This window comes from Cricetulus griseus, chromosome 4 (genome assembly GCF_003668045.3).
Source record: "Cricetulus griseus strain 17A/GY chromosome 4, alternate assembly CriGri-PICRH-1.0, whole genome shotgun sequence".
NCBI lineage: Eukaryota > Metazoa > Chordata > Mammalia > Rodentia > Cricetidae > Cricetulus > Cricetulus griseus.
This window is the reverse complement of record NC_048597.1, coordinates 156,167,093-156,190,707: the sequence shown is the minus strand read 5'-3', so window position 1 is coordinate 156,190,707 and position 23,615 is coordinate 156,167,093. Positions and strand designations below refer to the sequence as shown.

The following is a 23,615-nucleotide window of genomic DNA, read 5'->3' as shown; positions in this document are numbered from 1 at the left end:
ACTGGCCACAGGCCACCAATTCCACCTTCAGCACCACTCCCTGGCCCACAGGTTGGAATGTGGGACTGAAAGCCCCAAACCTCTAATCCTGCTTTCTTCTTTCAGTCATGAGGCCCGTCTAGAAGCTACCCCAGGGCTGGCCGCCATACCAGTCAACACAACATAGGAAAAAAAACAACACTGATCGTTAGGAATAAAGCGTGAGGGGAACGTTGGTGAATCCCACGGCAGGCGAGGGTGACAGAGGCAGAGGGACAAACATGCCCGGCACACAGAGCTTAGTGATAAGTTTTATTAGAAAGGAGAGGGAGGTGGAAGGAAAGAGAAAAGAGGAAAAGAGACACAGAGACAGAGAGAGAATAAAAGAAAAGAGGGAGACAGGAAAAGTTCTGTCTGCCCCAGGGAAACAGCAGGAAAGAGAGCAGAAAGAGAAAGGAAAAGATATTTTAAGTGGGCATGGTCTGTCTTTTAAAGGGGTCCTTTGCACCTGCCTGCAGACTATGCAATCATGGAACCCTGGGCTGACCAGAGTACTGCCTGAGTGCATTCTGCCAGGTGACGGGGACAGGCCAGCAAAATGCCTGAATCCTTACACTGATCATTTTGGAGATTCCCAGGATTTTAGAGAAGTATGCTAGAAAACAAGGCAAGGTCAAGCATGTATTTATTCCACAATGTCACAGGCTGACATACTGGGGACATTCCCAGAATAGCCAAGCCACCCTTAGCACCAAGACAAATTTTGCTCCATGGTCACAACTTGGCTCTCCATTCCCATATGGATAAGATTCACAACTGGTCATCAGTGGGTTTAGGTCAGGGGTAGATCCATTCTCACACCAAGAAAAACAAGTCAAAGCCCCTGGACTGCAGTGACAACAAGTGGTAGCACTTCCAGATAACACAAGAGCTTGACCAAGGCAGCAGTCAACTGAGGCTCAGAGTCAGCTCTCCTTGTATGAACTCCTTGCTGGTCTATCCCATGAGCCTCACACCCATTGTGAGCTGCCCTTGATGTATGCAAGCATAGCCTCCAACGAAGAAAGGATAAATTAGAACATACAACAGGTGTATATAAGCTATGGAGGGGGAGGGACTCTAGTACCATGATAGCAATACAAGCTAATGTTGTTCAAATATGTCATATTTGCCTGAATTCACTTTCTCCTTGTGCCAAATCTATATGGTCAAGATCATTTTTACAGATGAGAAATCAGAAATCCTTTCCCAAGCCAGGCATTGGTGGCACATGCCTTTAATCCCAGCACTCGGGAGGCAGAAGCAGGTGGATCTCTGTGAGTTCAAGGCCAGCCTGGTCTCCAGAGTGAGTTCCAGGACAGCCTCCAAAGCTACACAGAGAAACCCTGTCTCGAAAAACAAACAAACAAACAAACAAATCCTTTCCCAAGCTTATACAAAAGCAAGTGCATCCCTGGGATGCAAGTGAAGAAGCCTGATCTCTGAGCCTATGCTATGAAAATCTACACCATTCTGCCTCTCCTTGAATCCAATTGCAGGGCTGAATGCTGCTGGATGGCATGGTGTCACAAGACTGTCATCCACAAGACAGCACTTGGGAGGTATAGGCCAGCCTTATCTATATAGGAAACTTGAGGCTAGCCTGTACTACATGAGACCTGAGCTCAACTGAATGGCAGGCTATCTAAAAGAGGCTGGACATGGGATCTTATTATCTCTCAGTATCTTTCAAAGTTTCTACAATGACATAGTCTAATGCTATAGATCAAACTCAGGGTAACAGGAGAGTTCCTGTCCCAGGAAGCATTCAGGTGTTCATACAGAGACTAGGGAGTACTGATGAGTCACATGGGAGCCTTCACAGTCCCAGCTAGTTGGGGAGGCTTCTTCTCACTGGCCACTCCCTTCCCACTTGCGGACTGTTCCCTGCTCCCTGCTCTGTAACAGTCCATACCAGTTTCTCCACAAGCTGCTGTAAGGGCTAAACACAGTAACCAGCACACTCTTCCTTCTCTCCCTGACTCCTGCCTTTGAAAAGTCCACAATTTAACCAGGCATGGTGACAGATGCCTTTAATCCCAGCACTAGGCAAGCAGAAGCAGATGGATTTTTGGGAGTTCTAGGCCAGCCAGGGCTACACACCGAGATCTTATCTCCAACAACAGCCTACAATTTAACCTTCTCTGGCTAGTTACTTTTCTTTTTTCTTTTCTTTTTGAGATGGGGTTTTTCTGTGTAACAGTCTTACCAGTCCCAGAACTCACTTAGTAGACCAGGCTGGCCTTGAACTCACAGAGATCCACCTGCCTCTGCCTCCCAAGTGCCTGTATTAAAAGACATGTGCCACCACTGCCTGGCATCTGGCTAGTTTCTTATGCATTAAGCTATGTCTTCTCTGAAAACAGATGTAAGCTTAGAGTGGAAACAGCAAGGACATGGATGTCTTAGGTCTCCGGTACATAAGGATGGGTTAAAGAGTGAAAGCCAGGTCGTGGCACACACCTTTGATCCTGGCACTTGAGAGGTAGAAGCAGATGGATTGCTGAATTCAAGGCCACCCTGGTCTACAGAGTGAGTTCCAGGACAGCTAGGCTACACAGAGAAACCCTGTCTCCAAAAACAAAAAAAGAAGAGAATGGAATGGGTATCAATTCACACCTACTTCTTGTCCTGACAATGCACCCTGAGCACTTTCTGAGAGTCATTCGGAGATTGGAGAAAGGAACCAGTGTTCACACCTAGGCTTAGCAAGGCTTTGCAAAGCCTAGCTAACCGGCAGATTCCCAGTCTGGGCCTTCCCTGCCCATCCTCCATTGACCAGTAGGTGGCAGCATAGGCCATGAAATCTTTTAGAAAAGTAGGTGCGTTGTCCAGGAAAGAGATCATCTGAAAAAGCCTACAGAGCAAGAGTGGACAGAGAGGAGAGGAGAGAGTGACTAAGGACCTGGAAGGCAAGGACTGGGCTACCACAATGTAGGTAGCAAAAAAGTCTCAAGTAGGACTGAAGCGGGGCCTGGGTTCCTGGTCCTTGCCACTTCTCCCTCAATCCCCTAAAGCCCTAGGTAGGGAGGTTCCCTTAGGATAGCGATCCCTGGAGGGCACTCACTGTGGGCGGCCCCAATGGGCTTGTCGTCCTCCTCGCTGTCTGGTCCGGAGCACCATTCGTCCCCACTGTATGGCTGCTTCCGCTCTAGCACACACCTCCGTTTACTCCGGGGCGCCACTTCTGCCCAGGCAGAATATAGAAGAGTGAGTGCCAAGATGTCCTTCCACATGCAGAGGCCCCCAGATCACTCTCCAAAGTGTCCCACCCTAAAGGGCACTACCCAGACCAAGGTGGGCATTTTGCCAGTCCTTGGCCCCCACCACACCACCATTTGTTTCTGATTTCTTTCTCCAACCCCTGGCTGCCTGTCTCCCCTCCTCTCCCCTCCCGCCCCCCATACCAAGTAGAGCATAATCCCAACCACAACTGGTTCTAATTAGGGCTGGGGGGGGGGGCAGGGAGGAGCCACTGTGACTCTTTCAGGCCCCAGTGCCTGTTCCCAAAAGGCTGGGGGGGGGGCAACTGCTATTCACCCAGGACACCTCCCTCTCCCAATGTAGGGGCCATGGTAGGAAGGCAGAGGACAATGGAATGAGAAGTCCTATCACCGCACTGTGGTCGAGCCCTTCCATGAGTGGCAGGCACCCTGGCCAGCCCTACTCTGGAATGAACTGGTTGACTGATGGGACAAAGATAAGAGAAAGAAAGGTACTAGAAACAATACATGTTGGATGGCAACACAGGATGAGTTAAGCAAGACATGATCTCTGACCAGTTTGGGTCTTGAGTTGTACATGATGCTGGAGTCTAGAGACAGAGAATACAATACCTTTGGCCTCTGAATCCAGAGATGGAGTCCCAGCCTCCCGCTGATCTCCAGAGTCTACTGACACACTCCGCTCACGCTTCACCTTGCCCTTGAGTGAGCTGAAAGGAGGCACCCCTGCCTGGGGGTTCTTCAGACTTGAGTTGCTAGGTGAGATCTGGTTGGCCTTGGCCCCATGGCTCCCCGCCCCCACGCCCTTGGAGCCCAGGTTGCAGGTGGGTCCTTGGCTCACATTCTGGTGCTGGGATTGGGCCCCTCCATTCCCTGTCTTGCCATGATTGGTCAATTTATTTTCTGGGTGCATTGGCTTGGCTGGGGCAGGGGGGCAGTGGCCGCGAGGGGACAGCGGCGGGCTCCCTGGAGCTTCTCTTCTCCTGGGGTGGGGTAACCTGGGAGAAGGGAGGAGAGACAGAAAAGGTTAATCCTTAGGCATGTCTGGACTTTAGCTCCCTTGCTTCACCTAATGGTGTAGGGGGTAGCTAGGTGCTATCTTGAGACCACCTGCTATTCCCTGCCTCTGTGTGGTTCCTCAGATAAGAGTAGAGCTCTGTTCACCTAGGGGAGTGGAGATGGAGCAATGTTCATTATCTCCTAGGCCCAATTCAAATGGAAACCAGGGCTTTGAGTTGACAGTATCTACCTACCCTCAGCCTCAGTGTCCACCAGCTTCCCCTAGCAGCCGAGTTCTCTCTAGCATTTGATGAATTCTAGTACCTTCTAGGGTTTAAGACTCCTTCCAAGGCTCCAAACCTCAACTATGCTGTTCCCTAACAACTAGCAGAGAAGGGCCACAAGACCTGTGAGTCACTGCTCAAGCCCCAGTCCTATTCCCTAGGGGAGTAGGGGAAAGCACAATCGAGAGTGGTACCCACTGGCCCAGAAGACTCCCCAGAGCCTAAGGGGGAAGGCCTGAAGAGGGTGGGCCAGTAGGCCTTGAAGGCAGGCAGGGACAGAAGGAGGGGGGGAGGGGTGGTGTGTCAAGCAGAGGAGTGCAGCTTGAAGCCAAGGATTCCTGCAGCCTAGACTGCGGGCCCTTTAAGCTTCAGCCCGCTCCCCCCACCGCCTCCCCCTCCCCGGAGACCTATTAATAGCCGCTGGAAAGATCACATCACGGGAGAGGATATTTATCCCCCCTCATTCCACACCAGCTCAGATTTATTTCAGCCCTGCTGTCCTGCTGCTGCCGCCTGGCCCTGTCTGCCCGCTTCTCCTGGGGAGGAGGGAGGCAGGCACCACCCCCACTCCAGCTCCTACCCCCACTAGACTGAGGCTGGAGGGCACCATCACACCCCAACACTAGGGTGGGTGGGGGTCTGCTCTAACGGTTTTAGGAGGGAAGAGGTAGAAGGGACCAGAAGCAGCAGGCATAGCTAGCTGCCAGTCTCCTCTGCCCCCTGGGCCCAGGCGCTAAGGTTGTTTGCCAGCTCCTGCCAGACGCTCCCACTCTACCTCCCTTCAGCCCACTGGTGGCCAGGAAGCCAGGTGCCCAAGGGGCTCCTCTCCAAACCAGCAAAGCCTCACAGCCTGGCTCTATCACCATAGGCCCTTCCCTTCCCCGCTCTCCAAACACACATATCCCACCCTCCGTGACACCCACACACCTTGTCTTGTTAGCCAGGATCCTCATGGCTCCCACACACAGTGGGGCTACGGCCCCTGTGCGTGCCCAGGGCCCAGACAGGTACTCGATACTGGAGCAGGGACTGCAGCAACAAGCCCCAAAGAGAAAACTTGTGACTTAGGGAGGGGGTGTGTGGAGGGGAGGGAAGGGAGAACCCAATAGCCCCGGGACTAAGGAACTGGATAGGGTAGGATGGGATTGGAAAGAGAAGACTTCTCGATCTTCAAGACCAGTCCAATCCCCATCCCTCCCGCACCTTGTCCTCAGGGAGCTTGCAGTACCTAGCAAGCTCCCCCCTCCCGCACCTTGGACCCCTCCCTCAAAGGGCTGCAGAGTCAGAATTCACTAATAGGCTAGGTTGCAAAAGTGACGCCGTGGGGCGGCTGCGAGGTCTGCTCTGGCCCACTGGGGGACTCCCGCTCCCAGACACGCCCCTCACCCAGGATTCGGGAATCCCTCACGCCCCGCCCCAGCACTGCGCCCTGTCCCCGGGCGCTGTAGCCTTCCAGGGGCCGGGGTGGGGGTACTGTCCTGCCCCGCCCCCAGCTCCAGGCCTAGCCCGTGCCCATCCCGGCAGGCCCGGGCGGGCAGCAAGAGGCCTGGCGGGGCCCCGGGGCTGCAGCTGGGCTCTTCTGGAGACCAGTAACGCTGGCTCAGATTCCTCCCCAACCGCAAGAATGCAGGAGCCTCCCCTCCCCCCTCCCTTGCACCCCCCACCCCGCCCCCTTCGGCTTCGGCAGAGCCCAGTGTAGAGGCAGAGCAAGCAAGGAGCGAGACAGCCAGCGAGGCAGCGAGCGAGAGTGAGGGAGGCAGACAGGGCTGCAGCGTGGATCTCCCGGGCCCACTGGAGGGCGCGCGGACAGACACACCGACAAGTCACTCAGGGATTGACTGGGCACTAGCCGGCCGGGCAGACAGGGCGCGCGGAGCTGGGACATAAGAGACCCACAAGCACCCAAACTCTGACTCACACGCACACTTACAGCTCACACGTGGACAGGGAGACAAAGACACGCACGGAGCCCAGGAAACTAGAGACGCTCACGGCCAGCTGGTAGAGGTGTGCCCGAGGGACTGGGCAGCGCGAGCCAGCGGGAGCTGCAGGGCAGCCTGGGGCATACAGACACCCTGGCGGCCCAGCAGAGTGAGAGCCGGCGGACTCATTGAGCAGACGTGAAGACTGAGACCCAGACACAAGGGAACCATAGAAAGTTGAGCCCGACAGTCACAAAGCCTACAGAGTGCCATAGATACACCAACAAGCTGACTTACACAAACAGACGACTCACCCAACCGCCCCCTGCTCTGTCCCCTTTCCCCACCCCCAGGAGTGATCCCGGTAAAAGGTGGGGGAGGGAAAGGGAGGAGTCTTGAGCCCTAGAGCCTCTTCCCGTGACAGGTCCAGCTAGACACACCCATGCACACTCCTGCTCCCTGTTCAGCTGCTGGAAGCTGGGCTGGGACCTCCAAGTAAGGTGGCCCTACCAGGTACACTGTGGACGTCTAACCTTAACTTAACCCCTATGGAACATTGGCCTTCCCCACTCCAACTCTGTACCTGGAAAAGAAGGTTCCAAAGTTCAGGGCCTAGCTTGCAGCAGCCACCACACACACACACACACACACACACACACACAATCATGCCACACTACAGCCAGGGAAGATCAGAGGCAGGAATCATCACGGGGGAAACCAGTGGGGAAAACCAGCCTGGTCAATGGTGGCCATGAAACTTCAGCTCTCACCTTCATCCCTGGTTGATTCTCAACACTATCTATCCAATTTCACAAAGAGGAACTGAGGTCCAAGAAAAGAAAGCTGTATTCTCTAGGGTCACATGACAGCATGGGCAACCAGGACCCCCCATTCCAGGTACTACCGTATCTCCTTGGAGCTATGACTGTCCATCTCAATCTAAATCAAGTTGGTAGGCTTCTGGCATGTGAGCCCCAGAGCCTAATACCTGTGAAGGGGAATGGGCAGGGCAAAGGCTTTCTACTGCTTTCTGTTAAGAGTCTCAAAAACCAGAGACTTAGCCTTGCCATGGTGAACTCACACCTGTGATCCTAGCTCTTGGGAGGCTGAGGCAGGAGGATCAGAAGTTCAAGCCCAACCTGTGTTACAGAGTTAGTTCCAGAACAGCCTAAACTACCTAACAAGATTTTAAGACCTTCCCAGAAAAGCTACCACATAGGAAAGAAAAAAACAAAAACTATAATAATCCAGGGAGGGGCTTTTAGAAAATTAGTTCTCAGCTGGGCTTTGGTGGTGCATGCTTTTAATCCCAGCACTCTGTGAGTTCAAGGCCAGCCTGGTCACCAGAGCAAGTGCCAGAATAGGCTCCAAAGCTACACAGAGAAACCCTGTCTCGAAAAACCAAAAAAAAAAAAAAAGAAAAAAAAGAAAGAAAGAAAGAAAATTAGTTCTCTTCAGTGGCCCCAGTGAATCTTGCAGGTGCCCCCCAGGACTCTACCTCCTGTTCCCACCCAGCTACAAGGCAAGCTGAGTCAGGCATAAGTGAGTCAGGACTTCCCATCTCACACCTCCCTGTCTGCCCTTCAGGAGTTGGCCCCAGCTCCCAAAGACCCCTCTTCCTCTACACTCAGTCCCGGACACCTAACATGTGGGGGAGCCTTGGGAGGCAGGAGGGATGATGGTTGGCAGAGGATGCTTAAGCAGTGAATGAAAAGGAGCTGTCCCAGCACCAGGCCAGAAGCCCCTGGAGATGTGGCTTGTCAGGAAAGGCGGGAGCTTTGGGAACACAACACTCTCAGAGTGGGGAAAGGTGACACGTGCTCACAAACAGGGAGCAGGTGCAAGTCACCTGAGTGAAAGGCCAGGAGCAAGCCCATGAGAATGTGCCTGGAGCAAAATAGCTGAGACAAAGAAGCTGGGGCCAGGCATGACAGGTACAGGTCTGTGGTCCCTGTACGTGGGAGGCTGAAACAGGATCCAGGCCAGTTTGGGGACACTTAATGGACTTCTAAAACAAAAAGCCTGAACTGGGGTCATGTGCCTCCACTGTATAAAATAAGGGTAGGCCACAGATGAGGAGTTAGTGAGAACAATCCCAGTTGGAAGGGGGAGTCAACAGTCAGAGACTACAGGTATTTTAACACAACTGTCTCCCAGTTGGGCAGGTATTCACATACCCAGTGGCAATCTGCTTGTTTTCATGTTGTGGGTGTGAGTGACCAGACCAGCCAGCCCACTAGTCTCTCTGACCTGCTCACAACCATCTCAGAGAAGCCAGGCATTGAGGCTCAGGAAGCTGAGGCAGGAGGATTTCTGTTGATTCAACATCAGCACAAACTACATGATGAGTTTCACAATAAGACTCTCTCTACAGTAAATCTTACTGTAAGGCTCTCTACAAATAAATACTTATGCCTGGGTATGGTGGCTTATACCTTCAATCCCATCACTTGACAGGTAGAAATGGGCTGGCTTTCTGTAATTTCAAGGCTAGCCCAGGCTACATACCAAATTCCAGGCCATCTAGGACTAAGCAGTGAGAAGCTACCTCTCACTCACACTGCCACCACCAAACAAATACGTTTCACTTCAGGGCCAGTGATGTCATCAGTAGAGCAAATACTTCATCAGAGGACCTATGTACAATCTTAGCAAGACCAAGGAAACCAAAAACAAAGAAGTGAGAAATGCTTTGGAGGGCCCATGTCCCTACATGCAGTAAACAGAGACTTTCAGAAAAGAAAATGTGCCAGGCAGGCAGTGGTGGCACACACCTTTAGTTCCAGCACTCGGGAGGCAGAGGCAGGCGGATCTCTGAGTTCGGGACCAGCCTGGTCTACAGAAGCTAGCTCCAGTACAGCCTCCAAAGCCACAGAGAAACCCTGTCTGGAACAACCACCCCCCCAAAAAAAAAAAGAAAAGAAAAGAAAAATGTGACACATGAGGACAGGGGCGAGGCTTCTGGCTGAGGGAGATTCAGCTCCCAAGATATTGTCCCAATTCCTCTTCCTCCTGGGTGTCAAGACTTTCCTGGTTCTCAGAAACCCTCTTCTAGCCCTCAAGTTGCTCCCTCTCCCTGAGGTGGTGACTCATTGGGGTAGGGAGGTCAGGGTAGCTCAAAGAAATCTGCTCAAGAACCCAAGGTGTTACTCTGATGAGGAGGACCCTCTAGGTGGGGACTTCCAGGCTGGGGTGGGGGGGCTGGGGTCCCCTGGCCTGGGTTCCTAGCAACAACTCCCCTCCCAGGAGTTCATGCAAATAAACAGTTTTGCTTGGGAGGTTTTACCTGGGAGTTTCCAACCAGCCCGCCCCACCTATAGCCCCAGGGTAAGGTCATACAATCCTAACCCTGCAGGACCATGTAATCTGCTGATCCTAGATCTTTGCTGTGCAGGATCTTTGCACAGAGTGCCTGTGGGAGACTGTCTTTCTGAACCACGGGCCCTCTGAAGCTAGTGGGGACAAGTGGCTTTGCCGGAACAGGCCCAAGTATACCTCACTTCACTTGGCTCTTTCAGCCAGTGAGTCCAGACCTCAGGAAGCAATCATGCCCTGGCAGTAGGGTGCCCCCAAAAGACTGCTGCCCAATCCCTAGCTACTCCCTCCCCCAAGGGAGAAGGGTGGGGAGGGGTGGGGGGGCACTAGGAAACAAGACAGGGCAGGAAGCCCAGGCAGGCAGCGGGCACTCTGGGCCAGGCACAAACAGCCAACACAGGAAACCACAGCCCACCCCCGCCCACCCCACCCGCCCAAGGCTCTGGGACAGATGAGTGCCAAAAGCCTAGTACCCTGACTGAGGCCAGGGCCAGGGTTAGCCCAGGGCAAAGGAGGCACTCAAAACCCTCCAGACTACTCTGTCCCAGACCCTATCTGAGGAGGGGGAGAAGAAGCCAGGCTGGCAGAGATGGTGCTGCCTCTTTAAATCCACCGAAATCCTGAGCTAGGCCCAACCCATCTCTGGTTTCACAGGAAGGAAAGGAGTGCAGGAGCCAGTACAGCAGACGGTAGTGGCTGGAATTAGCCCCACCGCCCAAATATATCTGGACTCCACTGCCATCCCACTGGCACTTCCTGCCCCCGGCACCTGCACTAGAGTGGGGGTAGGAGAGGGTCTAAGTGCTACTTCTCTCTGATGGGAGACCCCAATTTCAGGAGGTGGCCTGTTGCTGGGTGGACAGGGAATGACTTCTCAAGCCAGCATGCCTACAACAGGGAAAAAATGAGCCAGACAGCTTCCTGGGGGCCTTCACCTGGTCCCAACTCCCAAGGGGTTAATCTGGCCCCTATTTAGGGGGGCATGGGTGTTGGAGGAACCTCCTTCAAACTGCCTGGCTACTGGGAACAATGGGGCCATTGTGGGAGGAGTGGAGTGCGGCAGGCTGCTGGCACAGCCAGCACACCACGGACCTCGCCCAAAGCCTGCCTGCCTGCTGTACTCTGCTCTCTACTCCAGGTATTGCCAGGGCAGACACATCCTCAATCCCTTGCCTTGCTTGCCTGGCCGGAGCTCTTGGCACCAGCAACACCTTGATGGCCATCCAGCTCTGTCTACGTTGACATGAAGATAGCCATGACCCTCCAGGAAGCAGGGGCTTCTGGGCCAGGGCTAGTGGGGGGTGGGGTGACATGACAGGATGTATGCCTGTGATCCTCCTGCAGGGCAGACAGGAAGGCCAAACTGGGTTTCTAGTGTCAGTCCTGGCACCCTCTGGCAAGAAGGGCTTACAGGACTGTGAGCACAGTGACAGGCAGGGTTCCTTGCCCCAAGGCCTCCTTTCCCACACCCATCCACAAACCTTCCCTCTGAGAAGGTATGATGCCCACTGCAGCCTTCACCAGGGTGGGGACCCGGGCCGGCATGGGGCAACAACAGAATGGGAATCTGCTCTGTAGTTGGACAGATAGAGTGCCAATCATGCCACTTCTAAACTGCAGAACATTGTCTGTCTCTTCATCCCTTTGAACCTCAGTTTACTCACAGGTAAATTTACAAACTGAGGTATTAGCAGAAACCTAAAAATGTCTGACACATTAACCCTCAACAAAGTCCCTTGGGCGATCTCTCTTTGCTAACATAGTACCCAAGAATGTGGCATGTCATGAAGGTATATGTATATAGAGAGGCACCATCTAGATATGTACCCTATGAGTATTCAGGCAAGCAGGGCCCATGGGCATCATTTTAGTGTTATACTGAGTCATGGCTTTTCTTTGCCCGCTTCTAACATGGCCCCTGAGCATCCCTGAGTTCCCCAACTTTCTCCAACCCAGAACATGGATGTAGAGAGCAGCTATCTATAGCTCTCTTAGCCTCAGGTCTTACCAGGGAGGTAAGAGAAGCCCTTCTAGTGATCTGCACCCACTCCAGTCTGACCCCTTTGGCAGCACATGCAGTGATGAGCTGGGAGGAAGTGTGAGTTTACTCTCTTGCCATGGTTCTCTTTAAAGAGCAGAGAGGGTCTTAGAAAGCACAGTGGATAAGCAGTTCTACAGGACAGAAGGGCCTAAGGAGGAAGCCCTGTTCTCTTCTCAACCAGAAAGGGCTGTACCTCTCAGGGGGGCCCCCACCAGTCCACAAAGGGTTAACAAGGTCCTAAAAATAATCCTGTTCCCAGCAGGACCCGCTGATCAGAACCCTCCAGCCATCTGTTCCCATTTTCTCCTGTTCACATTGGAACATCTGAAACCAGCCCCAGAGCCCCAGCCCGATCCCAAAAATAGCCCCAGCCTGCCCAAGGAGCAGACCCAGAGGCTGGGCACAGGACACACAGCCAACTCAAGAGCTAAGCACGATGGCACAGGCAGATAAGTCCTTATCTCCCAAGCCCACAGAGCAGGGGAAGTTCTCTGGTCCCAGGAGGTGGGCAGTACAGCATGGGGGCTCTAGACCATCCTAGTCCAAGGCCATAGAGGGCACCTGCTAGCCAGGCCCAGGCCTCAGACCCAGGAGCCCTGTAGGGCTCCCATTTTGTAATCCCCAGGAGATCCTAACCACCTGTCTGCTTAGTGGGTAATTTAGCCCTGCCATCCACTCCATGCTCCTCATCCAGAAGTTCCCAAGCTCCATCCCCTACCATCCCAGCCCTATCTCACAGGCACTCACATTGACCCCTGCTGACACTAGGGAAGGATTCCAAGGGTATCCTTCCCTGCCTCTCTGTGAGGTCTTTACCTCATCTCCAGGCATGGCCCCTCCATATTGGGAAAATGTTCAGGAAGGAACCCCAAGCCCCGAGACAAGCCTAACCATTGTCAACCACTTACAGCTCCACACTGCCATATTTCTCCCTAAGGAAGGTTCCTGACTCCTAGCCCAGGAAAGAGAAGGAGGCCACTGAAGCCATTTAAGGACAGAGAGTCTCCTTCAGTCCTGTGAAAAAACAGAGCTGCCTGGATTGGATGGTGGGAGGGGCTCCAAAACTAAGGCAAACAAACAGCTTGAGGGAGGGAGGAGGGCTGGGCCCAGATACCGGTGTGTGTGTGTGTGTGGGGGTCCTCAGAACCTTCCCAGGTCCAAGGGCAACTACAAAACTTGTAATTACAGCATTAGCCAGCACCAACAGTGGGGAAACTGAGGCAACAAGGTGAGCATTGCCAAAACAGAGGCAAGCACAGCTCTGTGAGTTCAAGGCCAGCCTGATCTATAAAGTGAGATCCTGCTTCAAAATACAAAAGTAAACAGGGCAGTAGGTGTGCACACTTTTAATCCCAGCACTCAGGAGGCAGGGGCAGGTGGATCTCTATAAACTTGAGGCCAGCCTGGTCTAAGAGGAGTTCTAGGACAGCCAGAGCTGTGGAGAAACACAATTTACTACGCAGTTAAGAATGGTCTTGAACTCATGATCCTTCTGCTTCTATCTGCAGAGTGCCAGGATTATAGGCTTGTACCTCCACACCTGGTTTACAACCAGTTTATGTTGTACTGGGCTTAAACTCAGAGCAAGCATTACATTAACTGAACTGCATCCCAAGTTTAGTCTTTCTTGTTTTTCGAAACAAGGTTTCTCTTGTAGCATTGAAGCCTGTCCTAGAACTCACTGCCTAGACTAGGCTGGCCTGGAACTCACAGAGACCTACTTGCCTCTGCCTTCCAAGTGCTGGGATTAAAGGTGTGTACCACCCCCACCCCCACCCCACCCCCCACCCAGCTTCTTATTTTGGAGATAAGGTCTTACTATGTTACTTAGGCTGACCTTGAACTTCTGAGGACCAGGGTATTCTCCCTCAGCCACTAAATAGTTGGAACCACAGGCAGGCTCTTCCTACCACCATAACCAGCCTTGAAAAATAGTTTGCTTTTATATCCTTGGGGTATTTGAAATTGGCTGGTCTGTTTGTCTGTTTGAGACTGGATATCACTCTGTAACCCAGAATGGCCTCAAACTTAAAGGATGACTTTGAAGAAATCCTCTTAGCTGGGCATTGGTGGCACACGCCTTTAATCCCAGCACTCGGGAGGCAGAGGCAGGCGGATCTCTGTGAGTTCAAGGCCAGCCTGGCCTCCAGAGGGAATGCCAGGATAGGCTCCAAAGCTACACAGAGAAACCCTGTCTCAAGAAAAAAAAAAGAAAAGAAAAAAGAAAAAAGAAATCCTCTTGCCTCTACCTCTTAGTTATTGGAATTCCCATGCCTGGCTTAGAAAGCCCTTTTATTATTCCCTCTTTGCAAGAAAGAAAAGTTAAAGTAGCTTGCCCAATATACATAAACCACCATTACAAGACCAGATTTGGAAGCTCAACACTCCAGCAATTGGTTTCTTAGCCATGGCCCTGTGTACATGCTGCATGGAGTCGGCCCCTCACAGAAGGCACACTCAGGCCTGCCTGGCCTTCATCCCATGCACCCACTTACCCTCCCTCTAGGTCTGATGGGTACTAGGTCCTGCACTAAAGGCCACAGTTCATGCCTGGGGAAGAGATCAAAGACAGCCCTCAACCCTGTGGCCTCTGCACAGGTGCTCTGCTGAGCCAGGCCTAAACTCTCAGAGAGCAAAGCTCTCAGGCCTCCCCAGCCCCACCCATCCCCATCCGTTACCTCCTCACCTATCCAGGTCCCTAACAAAGTCAGCAAGGTCTCAAGGCAGGTTTCCGCTGCTCCAGCACAAGCTGCTGCCCAAGGCTATGAGAAGTCCTGCCCCCCTCCAAGCCCCAGGTGGGAGTCAAAGGTCAAGTGGGACTTTCCAAAGAAGGCTGAAGTCCAAGCCCCCCTCCCAACCCACCTGTCCCATAGCTTCCCACTTTTTTCACTTCCCAAGTTAGAAGCAGGGCCACTTCCGCCCAAAGGATAGTGGCCTCCAGCAGCGAAAGTTGGGGGGGGGGGACATTAGATGAAGGAACTAGAAATTCTCCCTACAGAGAAAAGTCCAGGAAAAAGAGGCACCTCCCCGTCTGTCCCTCCTTCCCTTCCCTAGTCAGACAGGAGCTCACAGGAGTGTTGTGAATTCAGAAGAGTTGTTGCTAAGGAGGGAGGGAGGTAGGAGGGAAGCTGTGTGTGTGTGTGTGTGTGTGTGTGTGTGTGTGTGTGTGTGTGTGTGTGTGTGTGTGTGCGTGCCTATGGAGCCAAGGCAGCAGAAACCACACTATGGTGGTGGCTGGTGGCCAATGGCCACCCTGGATTTGACTCAACAAGTAGAAGCCAAAGCCAAGGAGCAGGGACAAGTAATTGGGATGACCAGAAAATTTACCTTTGAGACTGGACAGAGTTGAGTCTCCCACCTCCAACCAGGGAAAGGGGCTTAGAAAAGGCTTAGGACTTTCCCTGGCACCCAGCTTTAACCCTTCCCTGTCCAGCACACCCCTCACCCCAAAAGTATTCTAAGTTGAAGGCTATTTACCCACCCAGAGACAGAGGGGAATGCAAAAAGTCGGGGCAGAAAGCCAGGAGGAGGGAGCTCAAAAGACAAAGCCAAGCAGGAGGCTAAGCAAGAGCGATGCCACTGCAGACAGGGATGGGAAGGCCAAAAAACACACAAGCACATGGACCCGCTCACCTCTGAGTAATGTGTGTCAGGTTCAGGCTCAGGGGTGTGGTCTGGGATGGGGGCTCCCTGTGGAGAGATGGTCATAGCTAAAAGTCCCTGACTAGTAACCTATGCCCCTGATCCTCCCAGAACCCCAACCCCAAAACCCTCCCTCCCCCACCATAAACATGTACAATTTACAGACAACCTACAGCTCCAGGAAGTCTCAGAGTTGCTCAAACACCCCCCCTCCCTTTTGCTGTGGATTGGCCAGGAGCCAGGGCTGACCCAGCTGCCCTGCCACACCACTCCCCCTCCCTGTCCTGGAAGCAGGAAGGAGAAGGCACTGGAAGACCTCGGAGTTAGTTCCCTGAGAGCTTGGCCCCACAGAGAGAGGGAGGGGTGGAGGACTCCCACGACCTGGCCTGAGGACCTGGGGGGAGGGGTGGATGAGGCTCAAGGATCCCAGCTTCCAGAACCAGTCACCCCCAGGTAAACTTATGGCAGGGGAAAGAAAGGGCTTCGGTTCCTGTGTTTTTAAGTGGTCTCCTTGGCTACAGCCCTGGTCCCTTGAGTCCTAGGGACCTGATCTAGGTACCAGGGCCTGGGGTGAGGAAGGTTTAACAGTTTAGCAGCAGGCACTGGGTGAAGCTCCCAGAGCAGGAGGGAGGCTGGTGGCTGGGCTCAGTTTGTACTGGGGGTCAAAGGGGAGTTCTTTTCCGAAGAATTCTGGGAGAGACGCCAACTAGAGCAAGCTGCTAACCACCCCTCCTCCTTCTCTCTTGCTGCACTGGGGTGGGGGGTGTCCCTGCCAACCAGACTTAACCCTCTGCAGTCTGCATTGCCCCTTGGCTCAAACGGGGCTGTCAGAAGAGGACCTCTGGCTGCACCCAGCCTCCAGGGACAGAGAGCAAGCAGCACAATGTGCCTGCCCTCCAGAAGGAGGCTGTCTCCATATGACTCCACCTGCACCACCCTGCTGACTTTTCTAGACTCCCCAAGGTATCTGAAGTGATGTGCATGTCTCACAGACAGAGATTGAGAAACAAACCAAAAATTCTTTGCCAAGGCCCTCCCCCTGCTGGGTCCCTGAGCACTGTACCAACATGGACCTCTACTCCTCCCTTCCTCCTACCACACTGGGGACCAGAGGCCACTGGAGAGGACAGGTAACAGCTATCCTGTGCCCACCTCCCGACGCCATCTCCATAAGCCCTTCACTCATATAAACATCCTCTGCCCATCTTCCTGGACACCGACATTTTCATGTATTTTGAGAAAACCATTCGGTTACAGCCTGAGATTCTAAGATAGGAAACTGAGTTTTAGGAATTGGAACTTCCCAGTGACTATATATTCCCAACCAATATAAATATGTTCTCAGGAGAAAAAAAGAAAAAAGAAAAAAACACATTCCGAATCTCCACTCCTGCAGAACCTTACCCATAGTAGGAGTGAATGAAGCTAGACAGCAGTAAGAACTTCCCTGAACTAAGGCTGTAATGGTCCACCCCAAATGCCTGGATTCCAGGCTTCTCTGCTTTTTGCTTGGGATTAAAATTTTTTATTTTATTCTATTTATTTATTTTTGGTTTTTAAAAACAGGGTTTCTCTGTGTGTAGCTTTGGAGCCTGTCCTAGAACTCTGTAGACCAGGCTGGCCTCGAACTCAGAGATCCTCCTGTCTCTGCCACCACCACCCAGCTAGGGATTAAATTTTGGGCTTGTTTTGATAAAACAACTGTAAGTGGAGAAGTCAAGTTTTCTGAACCTGAAATTCACCACCAAACTCCCAGGTAAATTGTGACTGATTGTTCCTGGTCTCCAATGAAGAAGGTGACCCTAGAGGTGGAAGATGCATGTTTTAGACCCTAGGCCCCCTTTACAAGCCATTACTAAACCCTCAGGACATAAGGTTGCCTGGTACTGCTGAGTATACAAGGCCAGAGAGAGAGAGAGCCCCTGGCAACACTTTATCCCAGCGTCTCCCCACTCCACTCTCTCCAAGGCCTCAGAGCTGCCAGAAGCTTGGGCCTCACTCCAGGAAACCTCCCCTATCAAAGGGCAGAGGACTCCACGTCCCAGGGAGCTGCAGGAGACCTGTGACTGACTACACCCCCCAGACATGTTCCCAGGGTGGAGGAGGAGGTGCAGAACAGATGTAAGTACACATCAGAGACACACCTCCAGCACACAGAAAGAAGCCCAGACATACACAAATGAGAGACAGGCAGACATACTCTCAAGGGACCGCCTAAAAATAGCCCAAACTTTCCTTAAGGCCCAGGTAAGAGTGGCATATTCAGAGGCAACCCGAGAGAGAGCTCAGGAAACAGCCTGACATCAGCCAGTCACACAGAACTACTGACAGACACACCCACTCCAGGACACACACAGAGCCATGGCATACAAAGTAGTACAATTTGTGTTCATGGGCAAGCACACAAACTCAAATGGACTACCTCAAGCAAGGTATATCGTAAAGCCAAATTAGAAGACAGTTGCCAGTGGGGAGGGGAGTCAGAGGGGTGGCAGGCAGGGAAGCACTCAGGATTTCAAAACAATCCCTGTTTCGAAATGCTGGATTCAGGGCCATTCCTGAAGCTGGGGAGGGAGGGGGGAGGGGAACACAGGCCAACTTGGAGCTACCAGCCCAAGAAGGAGGAAAGGGCCAGATAGAGGTGGTTCAGCCAGTGGGTAAGGGGACCCACAAAGGGCAACCAAGTTAGGAGCAGCAGCTGGCCTAGAACCAAGAGGGGAGGGCCCTGCCTGCTGGACAGAGGGCAAAGGAAAGGCCTCCACTGGCTTTTGCCACTGACAGGAAAAGTGGGGACTCAAAGGGAGCCTCCACTCCCCTTCAGGATTGAAAATAAGAAGCCACCACACCTCTCACCTACCCACAGAATAAGGTGATCGCCCCTTCTCTCAAGAACAAGGTCTTGGCTCTGCTTCCCTAGCCAGTAAGGGTAGAGACAGCAGGGGACAACTGTCCCCACACCTAGGGAAAACCTTCTCCCTAGGAGTCTTCATAAGAAACTGCCTCAGTTTCCCATGAGTACCCCCACACCCAGGAAGTCACCTCTCCCTGGTAGCCAGAATGTCCTCACTGTCCCTCCCCCAACCTTCAGGGAAAGTAGAGAGAGGGAGGGAGAGAGGGAGGGAGGGAGGGAGGGAGGTCAGGCCAGGCTGGGGGTGGGGTTTTGGAGGCCTGGCCCTGGCACCCGGCAGAGGAAATTCCAGGCTGTAACTCCAGGCTGCCTTCAGGGCCACCCATCCAAGTGACATGCTGCAAACAGCTCTGAAGCTTCAGGGCTGTGGCCTTCTTCACCTATCCCCTCAGTTCCTGGCCCTGACCACCCAGCCCTCCAGCCCCAGCTCTGGAACTCAGAGGTCCAGACTTGGGAAAACTTAGTAAGCCCTGGAAGAAATCCCCAGCCCTGGAGGGAGCCCCTACCAAGCTCCTTGAACAAATCTGTGCTTTTCTTCAGATCCCTGGGGGCAGTGAGCACAGTGTGACTATGGGTGGGCAGCTGTTGGGGCTGGCAAGCAGGGGCACAGATGCCAAGCTATGGCAGCCAGGCGTTCAACAGGTTGAGCCAGTCCCTGGAACAGCCAGCCCCACCCCAGGGAGAGCGGGCCTGGCAGAGGCTCCCTGCCTGGGGCACCCAGCCTGTACCGCTTTGCTCCCACGGCTGCCCACTTTCCCACGGTGCCATCCCCCTCTGTTCCCTCCCCCCACCAGGTCAGCACCCAGGCAGTGCCCAGGGCTTTGTTACAAGGAAGCAAGGGATGCCATTCCCCTGTCATCCTTGGGTGCACAGGCTCTTCGGGTACCTCACTATCACCAATGGAGACACTCAAGGAAAGTAAACACGACATCAGGGCTGCATCAGTCCCTCACCCCCACCCCCACCCCCACCCCCCTACTGGGCTTCCTTTGATCCCAGGAAGACTGGACACAGACATTCTGGCTCCCTAGAGCTGCCCCAGGGCGCTGGGACAGAACTTCAGCCTGAGGCAGCACCAGAGGCAGGGTGAGGGTGCCCTCAGCAGCTTATCTAAGGCTCCCTGGATGAGAGGATGCAGAGTGACTGTTGACCCCTCCACTTATCCCAGAGCTTCTGCTGTTGGCAACCTGATGCTTCCACTCCCACCGCACTCCAGAACTCCCTGAAGTACCATCCCAGCCACCTCCCCCAAAGGCAACCAGCCCCCTATGCACATGTCTTCATCTCCACCAAGTGCCAGGCATTTTAGCCCTTGCTGAGTTGACAGTGCCACCCTGCCACCCACTAGGTCTCTGCCCAGCCAGTTACTGCCCTGTGTGGTTATTGAAGTTGAACCCCTCCCCACCCCAGCCTAAGGCTTTAGCATGATCCAGGTACTGGGAACTTGCTAACCAACCATGGGTGCTATGTGAACTTTGAACAAGTACTGATGCTCTAACTCCAGATTTCTGGGAGCCACCAGCCTCTTCAGGAGCCCTCCACCACATCCCAAGCAAGAGCAATAGTGCTTAGCAAAGAAACCTCTGCAGGGAGGTAGCCAGAACCCTGGTCCTTCAAAGCCAGCTAGGTGGACCACCTAAGGGAAATAGTGTTTTCCTTCCTGGTAGTAGAGTTCCACTTCCCTTCCCTCCCTGCTTCTCACCTACCATTTTCACCCTGTCCTGGGGCTTTCAACTGTGGGACCCGAGAGCTGACTGAGCATGCTCTGCCCTTAGAGCCATGAAATCATGCTCTGGACCAGAGAAGACAGGCAAGCCCCTGCTGGGGAGCAGCAGAGGAACTCTGCCCCAGGGAAGTGACTGACCCCTGCAGAGGCTGAGGAGACAGGGAGGAGGAAGTGGAAATATTGGCATTGGTGGGGTAGCAGATACAAGACAGGCAACATTCCCAGGGAAAACACAAGACCAAGCCGTTCAGTGGGAGGGAGAGAGGTGGAGCAAAAGATGGGGAGGGGGGTGCAGACTCCCCCTTTCTAGGGCTCAGACACATCGAGCACCCCCCAACAACACTCTTTCTCCTAGAGCAGAGGTCCCCGAGACAAGACATGAACACATACCCCAAGCAGCAGACAGACAGGAGGAGGGAGGAAGGGGGTGGCAGAAAAACCCGGAAGGAAGGAAGCTGGACAGACAGACAGAAGCTAATCCTTGCTTCATTGCTCCAGAGAGACACACTCTAGACTCCCAGACTTTGAGGGATGTTCTGTTTCTCTGCCTCCAAGAGAGAAAAAGGAAGGCCGAGCTCCCTGTCTCCTAAAACCAAATTCCAGCAGCCCTCAGATAGGACCATAATCTAGCCATGCAGGAGGCCTAAGTCTTACTTCTCTTCCTCGTATCTCCCCCCAGGAACTCCTTCGGATCAAGGAAGGAGCCACCATCCCCAGGCAGTACAAGGAAACCTCCAAGGAACTGTGTGACTGCCCCACCCCCAGCCAAGCCCACACCACTCAGAATCCTAGGCAGGGGAGGCTCCTGAGGCTCAGAGGCAGTGCCTAGGGGCAGAGGATGACCCCAGCTCTCACTCTTGTCCCAACCTTCTTCCTGCAGGAGGCTCCACGAGTCAGAGGAGTAGTGCAGAGGTGCTGGGACCCACAGAGTTAGTGAGCCCAGGAGGGGGACTACATCTCCCAGAAGCCCCCAGGGCAGAGTTCCCTGCTCCAGCTGGCCCAAGGCCGGCCTTGTTCTCTGAGCTAAGGTAGTAGGGTCCCCTGGCTGCCTCTAAGCCCTTCTCCTGGTGCTCCGAGGCTGGCAGCCTGGTTGAGGAACTAAGAATATCCTCTAATGACCCAGGAGGAGTCCCCCGCTTCCTAAACAGCCCGGGAGTGCGTGCTAGAACGAAAGAGACAATCAGACTGAGCCTCCCTCCCCGAATTTAAACTGGATCTCGCTTGGCGCGCTCCTGGTGGCCTGGCATGACTTTAGCCCTCTGCCCCAACCCGACCCTCACCTCGCACCGGTCGGGGGTCCTCACGCCAGGCCGGAGCTGGACGCCATAACCAGGTCAGGGTCGGTGGGTGGACGGGGATCCTCCAGCAGGACAGTGGAGACACGGAGAAGGCGGGCAGGCGGTGATCTTTTGATCCTGGACGCCTTGATCTCAATACCAGCCCGGCCCGCGAGCAGGTATCCGGGAGGCGCTGGTTGCCTGGGTTCCTGCCTCCCAACCGCGGGGCATGGTCGTGGGTGCCGGCAGCGGCGGGAGGGCTAGCGCTCCGGGCTGGGGTCTCGGCCCAAACCTCACGGCTCCGGCTGCTGCCGCTCCTGCTCCTGCTCCTGCTCCTCCTCCCTTCCTTCCTTCCTTCCTTCGCCTCCTCCTTTCACTTTCCCCGAGGCCCGCGGGGACGGCGGGCGCGGGGCGGGGAGGGGGCTGTCTAGGCGCTTATTGTTGGTCGAATGCCGAGGGTCCCAGGTCGCAGCCCCGGGGCGGCGCGGCGCCAGGGGACCAGGCGTGCGGGCGTCCGGCCGGCTGGCTCCGGGCGGCGGCGGTGCTGCAGCGGCCCCGGATCCGGGGCATGTCCGGCCACTGGCTCCGCCGCGCGCCGCCGCCTCCCCGGGCTCCCCTGCACTGCCGGAGCCTCGCTCGCCCCTCCACTCGGCTCCTCTCCCCAGCCTGAATAAGCATCGGGGCTCTCTGGCTGCCTCCTTCTGCCTTCATACCAGAGCCGGGAGAGGCCCCTGTCAAAATAAGAGCTCCCCCATCTCGCTCGACTCCTCGCCCAACCCGGCTCCCCCAGCCTCCCAGTGGTCTGACTCGGTAAGGCGCCCGACCGGCTAACAGGAGGCAGTTTGCCCTGGGCGGGGAAGGGGCCTTCAAGCCACCTCTCCTCCCCCGGTTCCTGAGGAGTAGGGAGAAGTACCCACAGCACCCCAGGCTACGGAGAGGTCTGACAAACCTACCCTCCTATCTGCACGGCTTGGAAAGAGTGGGAGTTGCCTGGACACACACACACACACACACACACACAAAGTTTCCCTCTTTATTGTACCCACCCACATCCATTATGCACTGAGAGCATTCCCCCCTCCCCCTGAGGACATAGACTGAATTTTTTTTCAATTAAACCTTCAACAGTGCAAATTAGATGCTAAGAAAATGTTTGAGGAAATGAAACCTTTGTCTTCTCAAACTCTCCCTAATCTCAAAAGGCTTCACACTGTACATTCACAGCATACACACACAAACATAAGCATCTTCCTTTGGGACAATAGACACACAGAAGAAAAAAAAAATTCTAAGCAGTTTCTAAAAGCATGACATATGTTATCTCAATGGTTACCACAAACCTACAGGAAAGGTGCTATAGCCCTATTACACAGATGAGGAAACTGAGGCTTTTACGGCTTAAGCACTTACTCAGAGTTGCACAACTAGAAAGTAGTGAACCCAGGACTAGAATTCAAGTCTTCTTGTCCCAGGACACTTTGCTTCTATCGCGCTTCCCCTTCACCCAGAATGAGTATCAACAAGATACAGACCCTGACGTTTCAGAGAGAAAGGCCACCAAAAACTGTTTCTTCTGTTCCCATCTCAGGTGTCACGTCTACGACACCCACCAGTGCTGACTCCATGCTTTGTCTTGTTTTTCCTGTCTGTACATCTGGCTGGCACAAGATTCCTGAGGACCCAGATCAACAGCTCCAAGTGTTGGCCAGGTTCACAGTAGGGCTTCAGTGAATATTGACGGAAAGGGTTGATGGTGCTAGGAGCTGGGCACTGGGCAAGATCTGGGAGGCCCAGAGGGAGGATGGGGCCTAAGCCCTGAATGAAGGCCCTCAGCATGATTGGAGGTGGAGGCAGGAGGGCCAGGAGTTCAAGATCACCCTCAGCCTAAACTATATATGGAACCTAAGCAAAAACTGGACAAATATGAAAAATTTACATATATATATATATGTAAATATATATATATACACACACACACACATACATACCCTGGAAGTGGAGCAAATATAACCCTATAATTTACAGAGCACTTTCGTGTACATTATCAGTTTTGGGTTGTTTTTTGTTTGGCTGGCTGGGGTTTTTTGTTTGTTTGCTGTTGTTTTATTTTGTTTTTTGTTTTTTTTTTTTTTTGAGAGAGAGAGAGAGGGTTTCTCTGTATTGCTTTGGAGCCTTTGGAGCCTGTCCTGGAACTCGCTCTGTAGACCAGGCTGGCTTCAAACTCATGGAGATCCACCTGCCTCTGTTTGACTGGCTGTT

At 53.6% G+C, this 23,615-nt stretch overlaps 2 protein-coding genes across 7 annotated transcripts in view; one reads left to right on the top strand and one right to left on the bottom strand.

Moving 5' to 3' along the window:
- Bcl9l (BCL9 like) overlaps nt 1-21,865 on the bottom strand; it is a 30,685-nt gene extending 8,820 nt beyond the window's left edge. The window contains exons 1-5 of one of the 6 annotated variants that reach the window (XM_027411949.2): nt 21,360-21,865; nt 15,437-15,493; nt 5,453-5,554; nt 3,855-4,240; nt 3,086-3,205 (exon numbers count right to left, since the gene is read on the bottom strand). In XM_027411949.2, coding sequence (XP_027267750.1) covers nt 3,086-3,205; nt 3,855-4,240; nt 5,453-5,478 — 532 coding nt within the window. In that variant the 5' untranslated portion in view covers nt 5,479-5,554; nt 15,437-15,493; nt 21,360-21,865. Of the gene's footprint in view, nt 1-3,085; nt 3,206-3,854; nt 4,241-4,495; nt 4,633-5,452; nt 5,555-6,455; nt 6,670-15,436; nt 15,494-21,359 lie in introns of those variants that run through there. The other 5 variants (XM_027411950.2, XM_027411952.2, XM_027411951.2 and 2 more) reach the window with 5 other exon arrangements.
- Nucleotides 10,745-23,484, top strand: LOC118238741. Its single transcript, XM_035444209.1, has 3 exons — nt 10,745-10,900; nt 21,621-22,166; nt 22,945-23,484. The coding sequence occupies exons 1-3, from the start codon at nt 10,745-10,747 to the stop codon at nt 23,074-23,076; spliced, it is 834 nt and encodes a 277-aa protein (XP_035300100.1). The 3' UTR covers nt 23,077-23,484.
- Nucleotides 23,485-23,615: the final 131 nt, after the last annotated feature.

What these genes read in the sequence shown, in the direction of transcription:
- LOC118238741 (XM_035444209.1), top strand. Translation starts at nt 10,745, where the DNA reads ATGGGTGTTGGAGGAACCTCCTTCAAACTGCCTGGCTACTGGGAACAA. An exon ending in TACTCTGCTCTCTACTCCAG is followed by an intron (nt 10,901 to 21,620) that starts GTATTGCCAGGG and finishes CGGGAGGGCTAG; the next exon opens with CGCTCCGGGCTGGGGTCTCG. An exon ending in CCTCCCAGTGGTCTGACTCG is followed by an intron (nt 22,167 to 22,944) that starts GTAAGGCGCCCG and finishes TTCCCATCTCAG; the next exon opens with GTGTCACGTCTACGACACCC.